The sequence below is a fragment of the Montipora capricornis genome, chromosome 2 (assembly GCF_036669925.1).
Source record: "Montipora capricornis isolate CH-2021 chromosome 2, ASM3666992v2, whole genome shotgun sequence".
Lineage (NCBI taxonomy): Eukaryota > Metazoa > Cnidaria > Anthozoa > Scleractinia > Acroporidae > Montipora > Montipora capricornis.
In genome coordinates this window covers 32,882,371-32,894,331 of record NC_090884.1, presented here as the reverse complement: position 1 = coordinate 32,894,331, position 11,961 = coordinate 32,882,371, and the positions used below count along the sequence as shown (strand labels likewise).

Sequence of the window (11,961 nt, the reverse complement as noted above, 5' to 3'; positions counted from 1 at the left end):
TGTATTTCTATTTCTCTTTATTAACAAGGAATTAAAGGAAATACAATACGCAAACTATACATGTCACTTATCACTCTGATTCGATCATGGAATTAACACCAGCTTTCCTTTAGCTCCTTGGTTTTCGATAATATCCTTATGCGCTTCTGAAGCTTGGCTCAAATCATATTCCTTTCCCACTATGGGACTCAAAAACCCTTTCCGTAGCCCTGCACCTACTGCAGCCGCTATGTCCTGTTTTTCATCCTACAAAAAAGAGAGGACACCATGAAGGCTAATGACTTAATTGCTCATATTTGCGTCACAGAAGGTTAAACTTTAAAGAATTTAAGGTTTAGAGCAAAAGTGTAGACTCAATGATATTTAAATAAGACTTTGCAGTCATTACACAGGAGCCATAGGTCGTGTGTAAAAGAAACAGAAAATCTTAGCCTAGGACAAGGACCGGGATGAAACTAACGCTGGGGATATGAGCCCACTTTTCCAGAAGAGCACTTAATTAGATGAAGGCAAGGTTTTGAGACTACCTTTTAGTTATCAGTTTTTGAGCCGTTCCACTGTTGAGCTATGTTGTTTAAAACTTTTACTTCGTTACAATTTAATGATAGTATTGAGATAAAAAATATAAAAGAGAGCCTGTAAAAGGGTCAATGACTCTATACAATACAGATCACCACGTAAAAAAAAACAAAGAAAGAAAGCAAGAATCGAACAAGATAAAAACTAAAAATTATAAGACGGGCTATTATAAATATAGAGATACAAAATATACAAATAAATATAAATAAATGAAAAATTAATAACCATACAATGACATAGAACCTTATACATTTTCTGCTAAAAACTCCTTAAGTCCTCAGTTCTCAAAGCTACCTGTCTAAGGTCCTGACATAAATCTTTTTAAGAATACCTTCATCTTTTCCCGTGAAATCATACCAATCAGAGTCCGAGAAAAACTGTACACATGTAGCCGTTTAGGGCTTTATAATTACATAGGTGATCGTTGAAAGTTCTCAACGCTGATTGGTTGCCCTTGAGGTAAATATTTAACACTTATTCGCGGAAGGTGATGTGAATATGTAACAATTAGTATATACTAAAACAGTGGATAGCGTTGAACGCGCGCGCTGATTGGCTACTCAAACTCCGGATATCCTTTGCTATTCCCCCCCCCCCCCCCCCCAGCAATTTGCGCGAAATTTGCGCCCAAAAGTGTCGTAATCTTTGCAGGAGTTATAATCATCTTTTTGTGCTATTATCGCACTGTTTTAGTATATACTAAAACAACTATTTTACCGAAGTGGAGGTGGCTAGTGGTGGATACTTATCTCGCCGCTTTGCTGCTCCTTAAATATCCACCACTAACCACCTCCAGTTCGGTGAATAGTTGCTAATTATTGGGTGAGGTTGAGCAAAATATCGTGATTTGTAAGTGGAGAGCAGATCAATTCAGTATTTGTCGAAGCCGAAGGCTGAAGCTAATAACTGATCTGCGAGACACTGACAAATTACGATATTTTGCAATTGTTTTATCATTCGATCACCGAGTTTTTTTTTATTTTTGTTTTCGGGAAGCGGTAAGCAAGCGCTGCCTTGCAGGAGTCGAGTGATGGAAGAAAACAATAGGTTTCCTTCTCAGGATAATTTTATTTGCAGACTTCAAATTGTACTTATAGTTGAACGTTCAATAACAAAATGTAGGCATCAGCAAGGCTGAAGAATTTCAAGGTCTTCAAAGCACTTGAAAAGGGAACCGATCTGCCATTTTCTGAACAAGAGCGGGGTTTCAGCACTAACCGTGAAAGCTACCAACTATTGAGACCCTGGTTAAGGTAAACATTTGTACTGTTTTTACGTAATCTTAAAACGCAAAATTATTGACAGCGAAAATTACAACCTTTTCAACTTCACAGTTTCGTACCATTGAATATGTTTATGCTGAACCTTGTGGCTTTCTTTGTAGCCTCTGGGACAGCATTGTCCACAAGTTGGTGTATTGCTGAGGGAGGCACTTCTACAAACCTGTTGTTTTCAGCCAATTTCACGAACAAAACTTAAACTTCGCGCCAAAATGTTTGTTTGACACACTGACACTTGGCGCACCCCTAAAACCTCGGTTATTCCCTGATAATCGGGATTTGGCGAGCCAATCAGAAAGCTAGAAATGCAATAACCGGGAGTCGAGTATACGCGATAATCACCTAAGCGGTTATTAAATGGCCGCAAGCCGTTTTGTCGACGTGACAGACGAAGAAAAGAAAATGCATATTTTTTCAAATAATCACCCATATGATTATACCACAACAATTCACCTCAACTTCATCTCGGACGGTTTTTATTCACCGATATTTACCTCGCCTTCGACGAATAATTGTTAAATAATACACCAAGTAGAAATTTCCTTTGTTCAGCAAACTTAACACCAAAATCGGTCGCAAGGGCTTCAATCAACAAGAACGTGATTTAACGAGACTACATGATGGCGGTACTAAAACCCGGCAGGCCATGACCAAGATAGGAGCGCGAATAACATAACCACGTTAGTGCCGCTGACTGGCACAAGGGAAACAAATAAGCTTTTTTCTCCACCGCTCATATTCGCTGTTGGTCTTAAAAATAAACTTAGTTGCTCTTCGCTGAATTTGCTTCAATTTTGAATTATTTCTAGTTGTGTGTGGTGACCACACAACACTACAAAACTCTAACTGCCGACGAGGTTTAAACGATCTATTATTAATTACTGAGTAGTGCATGTATGTAACTTCATAATAATATTTCATATTTCGATTAATACCTCAGTGGCGTGACCTAACATAACACCAACAATACTAGATTCCTTTGCCATTGTTTCCCTTGGGTTAATTTCAATTGTCCCTCGGTTTCCAACAATCTGAAAAGAAAATGGAGTGCTTAGGAACATTTCTGTAAAATAAAACTGGGTAGTACAGTATATCTCTTGTCGTAAGAACTAAACCACTGGTGATTTCTCTTGCTAATAGAGAGACTTGCTTTACAGTATCGTGTTTACGGCAAATGGAAGATATCAATCGGATATTTGCGTTTTACCAAAAATCACAAAAGTTGTTTGAATTTCGCTAGAGGGAAACAAGTTAATATAAGAGAATATTCATGTTTTTATCACAAGCAGCAGTCTGTCGTTAGCTGTTTTCCGTTTCACACAAAGGCAATATTAAATGTCACAAATGAATGAATGCAAACATTTTATTGAACAGAATTTAAACCGATTACTTGAAGGGTGGTTTAGAGCGGTTTTCAATTGAGTGTCGAAAGTAATTAGATAATTACTTTGGTTTATGATTACTTCACTCAGTGATTGGTTCAAAGTTCTCGCGCCATTTTTTCAACCAATCAGAAATGAAACCAAAGCAATCGTGGCTCACGCGTGCACATTTTCCCGCGCTTTGTGTCGGCTACGTGTAATAACTTCGAGTTTTGATTGGTTTGCCGGATTGTCTCAGTCCTTTTTGATTGGCCAAAGTAATTACTTTGGTTTTGGTTTTACGACACTCAATTGAAACTCGCTCTAATAGACGCCGACACTTGGTTTTGGTGTTGTTCTCACTGTTTGAAGAAATGTCACGAGATCACTTAGATTTATTTACCGGCAATCACTACCTTGTGGTACGATACGAGAACCATCGTTTTCCAACCACGACGGCAACCGGAAGTAAGATGTTTTCCCTTTTAAATTGTCTTGATAAGAACACATTTCAGTATTGCTAAGTATCTTTTCAACATTAGAGATGATTGCTTTAAAAACCTTGGAGAAGAAACTCTCCTGACATGCGAAATGCTGACCTTCGGTTTCCGTTCGTGGCTCAGAATTTCATGGGGGAGCATTGGAGACGAGATGATAGCCAGCCAACAACGCGCGTAGCGCCCAGTTGGCTATAATAATCTCATATCTAACAAGAACGAGTGAAATAATTGTTTCGATAAAAAGGCCCACAAATTATGGATAAATCTTACCGACTTTGCGGTTTAATAGTTTTATCGAGAAGACGTGGAGATAATATAAATTACTAGCATTCATATAGTTTAAGAAAAAATAATTACAAGTAATATGAAATGAGCATCAGTGATTTGTGCTAATTAAATATATAGTTCCCAAGTGCACCTCAACCCAAATATTTTTAGTGTACAATATTGATCTCTCCACGGAAAGCAAACTTGTTTGACGATTCTTACCTCAAATTACGCTTTTTTATCTGTTGGGCAATAAGCGCAAAGGTATCAAAACTAGCAGTAATTTGGACCAACGACCGTGATGTGAGAGGCATGGGTCTATTCTCGATTTTACGTCACAAACTGCTTTGCAATGCAAAAATTCTTTGAAAATAGGAATGCAAAGCAGTTTGTGACGTAAAATCGAGAATAGACCCATGCCTCTCGCATCACGGTCGTGGGTCCAAATTACTGCTAGTGCTGCCAAGTTTATGTGGCTTGCATGGCACAGAAAAAGCGAAATTGTGCGTAACAATGCTGGCATATGTTTGCTTTGGATTGGGAGATGTAAATAAGGAACAAAAAATATTTGGGTTTAGGTGCACTTTAAATAGGATCCCATATCAGAGCTTAAGGGGATTAAATAGGATCATGAAGGATACTACATGATCCACAAGAGAATCTTAGAAGGATCATAGTTGGTTGGCAAATAAACGATTCCTATCCATACAAATGTAACAAGATGTTATTTGGACAGCCTTATTTAGCTGGAGTAGTGATAGTTCAGATGTGAAAGAATTTTACTGATTACAGGCATTTATTAAAGTCTAATAAGACCTTGAGTTTAGTGAACTCTCAGTGAAAACCCTCTAAACTCAAAGGGATTATTTTCCAACAGCTTAACGATGTGATCCCCAGACTTAATCGTTTCAGACTGCTTCAGAAATACTGCAAGTGCTTCATACCCCAATACGCCCCTTTAGTGCAACAAGCTGGAGATCCTTGGTGAGACTGGCATTTGCAAGCATCTCTATGATAACATCTGCACCACGGCCACCAGTTGCGTCCTGAAATAACAAGAAGCTCAAATAAAAATGACAGGAAGCAACCACAATGCACCAGAGTAATGTGCAGTAGAATTGGATCTAAAAAAACCCGTTCATCTAAATGCTCTTATGGTTGACAACTGCGCCAGCAAAGCTCATAAAAAAAGCAGCTCATTTGATTCGTTTCTGGAAATGACCAAGCTCCAGCCATTCCATGAAAGTCAATCTATTATGGTGATATTATTGTCTATGTCCCTTTCACCGTACCAATAGCTGACAAGTGGCAAACAGACGTCAATTTATCCATCAATAAATAATTTATCCATATCCGCTTTGCAATCTTTTTGCAACCGGAGAAACCGGGGAAATAGTCAGGGTTATTTCCAAACTAAAAACTATGAAAAATTATTTTATGGCTAGCAATTCTCAGGCTAAATGGAGCACTCTGATTGGCTGGTTTTCGACCCGTATCTTACAGTACGGACCATTACCATGGAAACGGTCCGTTTCCCTATTTTTTTTTTTCTCTCCCCGGGAAATTCAAGTTGAGCGAAAAGGCAAAATTTTAAAAAAGCGCAATTTTCTTTTTTCATCACAACAATACAATTATAGCAAGCGAAATTCATTTTTACATGTAGAAGGTCACCGTTCAAAGTTCGCAGATGGAAGACGAAGATTACGAACGTCACCAACCGGAGAAGTGTCCGGTTACTGAAAGAAACGATGCCCTATCATAAACAACTTATTGACCTCACTTGCTCGGGACCGTATTGGGGAATATATGGCCCTTCGGTCGTTTTTGTACGCTCGGCCCGTAAAGCCACTACCTCTGGCCAGTATTCTCCAGTACGGCCCTCGCGCTCGGTTATTAAAGAGGTTAATATTTGTACAGCCATAAGATGTAAATCCCACCAGAATCATTTGAACGTATCCATCTTTTCTGTGGTTAAACACCAACGAAGCACCAGCTTGTTTCACTGCTTCTTCACCCTCGCTGCTTCCTGCAGTTCCCAGTACTTTCATACCATAAGCACTTGCTAGCTGCACTGCTGCTAAGCCAACCTGGATAAAGAACAAAATGATCAAAACTCGCTGTGCCTGAAAACTTCAACATAGAAACTTAAAAACTGTCGTGTCTTAGCGCCAGTACCAACTAATGCAAAGTGGCAGTGCAAGCCGTAACCACACATTGATCAGTGATAGCGATAGGAAGTAAAATGATATATTGTCTATTGTATAATAACCCAAGTTATTCACGGATTTTGATTGGTTCTTGCCTATTATCTATTAGAGGACAGACGCACGATTGACGTCACCATCAGCTTTTATGCGAATAAAGTTTAATTCTTTATTATATAAAACAAATAGATTCCATGTTGCCGTGGGTCTGTTCAGTAATAGATCACAGAAAACGTCAAAATGTGGTAAGGACAAAAACGTGGCACACGAGGCGATAGCCGAGTGTGTCACTGATGTTCTTACCACATTTTGACGTCTTCTGTGATCTATTACTGAACAGACCCACGGCAACATGGAATCTATTTGTTTTAAATAGTTCTATGATTGTTCTTTTTTTCGCCTGTAAGTTAGTGCTTTCAAGATTGTCATTCCTTTTTGGGAAATTTTAAATGGGTTTCAAAAGATAAATTCAATTAATTTTCCTTTCACCGTTTTTCAGCAGAAAAAACTGCACATTTCCCCATTTTGAATGTTCAGTGAAAATGTCATCTATGGAAGAGGATCGTATGAAGTGTAAGAGTATGCGACAGCTTCTAGCAAAAACACGAATATCTTTCCAGGAGCAAATTCAGAAACAACACACGCATTTCAAATGTGATCAAAGTACATGAAAGAGATACATTGCAGGAAAGACCTTCAAGAACAACTATAAAAAGACTTGTTACCAAAGCTGTACACCAGGTAAGTAATCTATAAGTAGTCTATACTTATTGTCAGCTTGTACATGTACTAATGATTTTTACAGTGTCTAAATATTTTTATCTCATCTTACATGCATCTTATGTATGTCTGTAAAAGGCACAATCACTGAAACGATTATGAAGTCATCTCCAACATTAACAAATCAAAATTTGTGAAAAGGACTCAATGCGTTTGTGGTAAATTGATAATTATTTGAGTGTTTTGTGTTTTTTTTTTCAGTAAGCTCTGCTAATAAGAATAACATTAATGTTATTTACACTGTAGATACTCAACTTGGAACCACAAATGGTAAATTCTTTGCCCTTACCCCACCACTTGCTCCATGAATTAGAACTGTCTCTCCAGCTTTGGCTTGCAGCCTGCATGTGACAATTTACTATAATTATAGCTCTCACAAATCAAATGATGACCATATTTAACATGACATGGAATGCAACAAGTTTCTCTTTATTGCATGCTTTCATTAACATCACATTTTACTCTGATTGATAAAAACACTATAAAACAGGTTAGAGCTTGAGCAGAAAATTCATCACTTTAATGATGATGATGGTAAATTGTAATGATAATTAGTAATAATAATAATAATAATAATAGTATGATGATGATGATGATGATAGCAATAATTCTTAGCAATAGCAATAGGACTGAGTGGAGTCCAATTCGTACGGTAATCATACGAGTGATAACAACATCACACAAAGGTGCGATTTGAGCCATTTTGAACTCCTCAGTTGTCAACAGTAATTATAAAATACCAAGGCTGTGCACTAAATTCTCGAAAGCCCAGAAAATTGAGTCAAATATTCCTGGATAAAATGTTCCCACAGTTACAATTCCACATTGGAATCAATTGATTTTATTTTTTCAACCCAACAACAGAGCAATAGCAGCCCTGCAAGCGACTGCAGGCGGTAATTTGTCCACTTGATCGGAACCAAAAACATTTTCAGAAGGTGGTTTTCTCAGGAATGTTGGACAGTTGAATACTGGAACTGGCTTTGTAACCCTGCCTGCTTTAACAAACTGAGCCCTGACTGGCGTACTGGACCGTAGTTTGTCAACGACACACTTTTTTAAAAATGTGTTCTTGAAGTTTGTCCACACGAAGGACGCATGACTGTGAGCGAGACATTGCAGTCATGTTGGGACCTTACTGAGAAATCCATCTTCCGTAACTGTTTTTGGTTCAGATCAAGTGGACAAACTACCACCTGAGGTTGCTTGCAGGCCAGACTGCTATTGCTTTGTTGGTGGGTTGAAATGAAAGTGTCCTCTCTGTCAATTGATTCCGATGTGTAATTGTAAACATGGGAAGGTATATTTATTGCACCCATGGGAACATTTTTGCCCAAGATTATTTGACTCAATTTGCTGGGCTCCCAAGAATGTAGTGCACAGCCTTGGGATTTTATAGTACCATTGACAACTGAGGAACTGACAAATGGCTCAAATCACATTAAATCTGGGAAAACACACAGGAAGGAAGTGACCCAAAACGGCAGTAAGGTAAGGCTTTTTAATTAAGACGTTTTTCATATAATTATCTTGTTAAGTCTTTTATCGGGATTCCCTTACAAAACCTTATATTTTTGTTGGCTTTCCCTCACACTGAGCTCAGGGTGCCTGTGTCATAACTAAAAAGGAATGACAACATACATGTACAGTACAACTGAAACTGTTCCTGGATAAAGTTGTAATTGCTAGGAATCCCCTTTTTTTAGAGTTCTTCACTGAGAAATCAATAATTATTGTATAAATAATTATATTGTCTGAGCACCTTCATCTATAAAATAGTCACTAACCCTACCAATCCCATTATTTGGCTTTCATGAAAACACACAAGTTCAAAAAATTGACACAAAGTTGTTACTTTTGGCAGTTAAACAAATTATTGACCACTGTACTTTCGGGGTTCATCAATTCCGTTGTCATTGAAGTTGGCCTCTGATGACTAATATTTCAATTGTTTACTTCACAGATATAAGTGAGCAGATGAATCTTCCATTCAACAAATTCTCCTTGTTAGAATCCAATTGAGTGGTTGCTTCTATTCATTGGCCTTAAAATCAGTCTGACTGACTTTCTTATTGTCACCTGAAATTCTCATTTACAAACCAAATTAGAACATCAATAAATGCATTTGCCACTAATATTGCTACAGCCTTACCTTTGAATTAATGCTCTATATGCTGTGTAATATGGTACATAAAGCGCTGCACCTTGGCTAAAAGACAGATTGTCAGGCAATGGATGAACAGTGTGGGCATTGCACAAAGCATACTCAGCATATGTCCCTGAAATGCTTCCACACAAGTACACACGGTCTCCTTCCTATTGGGAAAAGTAATTTTACTGTCAATCATACAAACACACAGATTCAATATATAATATACAGATTCAAATGCTGGTCAAGAATACACCAGAGGGGCAAAAAAGGTGTACATGTAGGAGATGAGATGGGTGAGAAGAAATATAGCTTGTAATATTGCCTTAGATGGTTAAGAGAGTTTATCTTACACTGACAAGGCTAAAGTTAACATACATGTAGCCTCTTCTTTTTCAGTACTATTAGTCTAAATAATATGCACTTAAATTACCAGTCCCTACAGATAATCACCACAAAGTTGATCAAGAGGAAAGACCCCATCCAAAAAACCACTATAAAATTGGGTACGTGGAATAAAAATTATTCACTTATTTAAATGCAACCTGTAATAGGTGATCTCCTACAGGAACAAAATAATCCAAGGGGTGTGTAAGACAAAGAGCGCAACAACTTGAACAAGAAGTAATGCATGTACCGGTAGTTGTAAGATTCACCCAAGTACTGATCGTTATAACAGTAGGCTGGAGAAAAACAGCATTTGACTTACTTTAAATTGTTTAACACCATCTCCTACACTGTGAACAACTCCTGCTCCATCACTGCCTGGTGTGTAAGGAAGAGCTGGCTTTCGGGCATATCCTCCAGATCTTATGTAAGTATCTACAGGATTGACACCAGCTGCCCCTATTTTGACAACCACCTGACCATAGGAAGAGGAAGGTTTTATCACATACCAAGGCCTTCTGATAAGGTGCGATGAAAAAATGCAAATTGTGCAAAATTTGCAGGGCAGATTATGCGATTAGAAAGGCCAATCATGCGATAAATATTGTAAATTATGCGATTTTTTTCTGAGCAATTATAAGTTTGTTTTTCAAGGTTTCAGGATAAAAAAACACGTTTTTTACTGCCCTAAAGACATTTTGAACATAAGGGAACAGTAATTATGAATCTTGACCGACATTAGTTGGGACAAGCAAAAAAAATGAGGTCTTCTGCACTATTGGTGCACCACGTTAAAAGTTGAAAGGGCACAGCTAACATGCCAAATGAATGATCAATAATTATCAATATTCCTGTATGCTATGACTAGCTTATTACACTTTGTTTTAATTGTGTGCAGTATTATATTTCTGAACCGATTTGCTAGTCTGAAAAAGGGAGTGTTTGTGTTACACCAATTGGCAACTCTTTAAGAATGAGACTCGTACCAGCCCCCCCCCCCCCCCCCCCAGGCAAAATAACGCCTTGAACTTCGAATATTTACCAAATTGAAGGTAACAAGGGCTTTTTAGCCATTTTCCCAGGCAAATCATCTTAAAAATGGCGTATTTATGCAGGAACTCCTAAGAAACTTTTTGATTTTTGTATTAGTTTATGAATTTTGTGCGTTCTTTTGTGAACTATGCGATTTTTTGTGAATAGACCTTTTCGGCTTGTACATTTTGTTTTCCCAATACAGATCATGTGATAATACTCAGGAGGCTTGGTCCTTTGTTTTGTTCATTAAGAAGGGTCATGAATATGCCTGCATGCACTCTTTTTAATGAACGAAACAAAGGACCAAGCCTCTTGAGTATTATCACATGATCTCTATTGGGAAAACAAAATGTACAAGCCGAAAAGGTCTATTGTGCGATCGCATGCGATCTGAGGTCGATTGTGTGAAATCGCACATCGCGTAATATCAGAAGGCCTGCATACCTAATCTACCAGTATATTAAATGCTCAATAAAGGTACATTTGTAGAACCTGATATAATCGGTAAAATTATCAATGCCAGGGTTTGTGGTTCATGTGACAACTGGCCCGGGTTGCTTGAAGCATAGTTTGCACTAACCAGTGTTAAATACCATGGAAACCTGTAGGTTTTGAGACCTCCTAACCAACGGTTAGCGCTAACAAGGCTTTGAGCAACCGGCCCCTAGAATATATAATTTTTGATCTCCAGCCTCCCTGATCACAAATGATTTTTTGTCTGCAGTATACCCTCGCCAGAATCCCCCCTGTAAGATCTAACAAAACCCAAAGTCAATTTATGACTACATACACACACAAACCTTTCAACAATGCATTCCTTAGAGCCTGGGATTAACCCCGTACCCATCTTAAAATAACGTTGCTGGGTGTGAATGATAAATAAACGTAAAAAAAAAAATGCTACCCATTTGAAGTTCTAGAATTTTAAAAATTAAAAAAGTCATGTCTCTCTCTTGTTCTGTTAGCCATAATTGCAAAATGGCATTTTCCTATTCAATGATCTTTCATTTTAATTAACATGTAGCTCACAATTATAAAATAGGTGGACCAAGGCGAAAATTATATCATTTACTTACCAGATTAAACATGTGTATTGTATGTTCGCAACTCCATTATTGAAGACACAGGAATTTTGGGCTTTTGGACTCTCAGCTTTGTATTTTTACATATTACAGTGTACAGCAAGGGAAGGAAGTTGCGTCCCACAATCCCTTAAGCTTTTAACTAAACCATGAAGTATCAAGAAATGGGCCTCCTCATCAAAGAAACTTCATGAACCAAGATTGAGCTTTGAATTGATTGTAAACATTTGATTTCAATTGTAGCAATCTGAAGAAGGATAGACAACATCAATTGAATTAACGTGCTCGACACACTTACCTGTCCACTGGAAACACTGGGGACTGATACATCAGAAAG

The 11,961-nt window shown here is 37.9% G+C and overlaps 1 protein-coding gene across 1 annotated transcript in view; it reads right to left on the bottom strand.

The window, feature by feature from the left end:
• The window catches only part of LOC138018397 (quinone oxidoreductase-like), a 12,146-nt gene continuing 185 nt past the window's right edge, over positions 1-11,961 (bottom strand). Inside the window, exons 1-8 of the mRNA XM_068865018.1 lie at positions 11,923-11,961; positions 9,830-9,982; positions 9,124-9,287; positions 7,261-7,312; positions 5,925-6,074; positions 4,932-5,033; positions 2,795-2,890; positions 1-246 (exon numbers count right to left, since the gene is read on the bottom strand). The exon at positions 11,923-11,961 is cut by the window's right edge and continues 185 nt beyond it. Coding sequence (XP_068721119.1) covers positions 85-246; positions 2,795-2,890; positions 4,932-5,033; positions 5,925-6,074; positions 7,261-7,312; positions 9,124-9,287; positions 9,830-9,982; positions 11,923-11,961 — 918 coding nt within the window. The 3' untranslated portion in view covers positions 1-84. The remainder of the gene's footprint in view (positions 247-2,794; positions 2,891-4,931; positions 5,034-5,924; positions 6,075-7,260; positions 7,313-9,123; positions 9,288-9,829; positions 9,983-11,922) is intronic.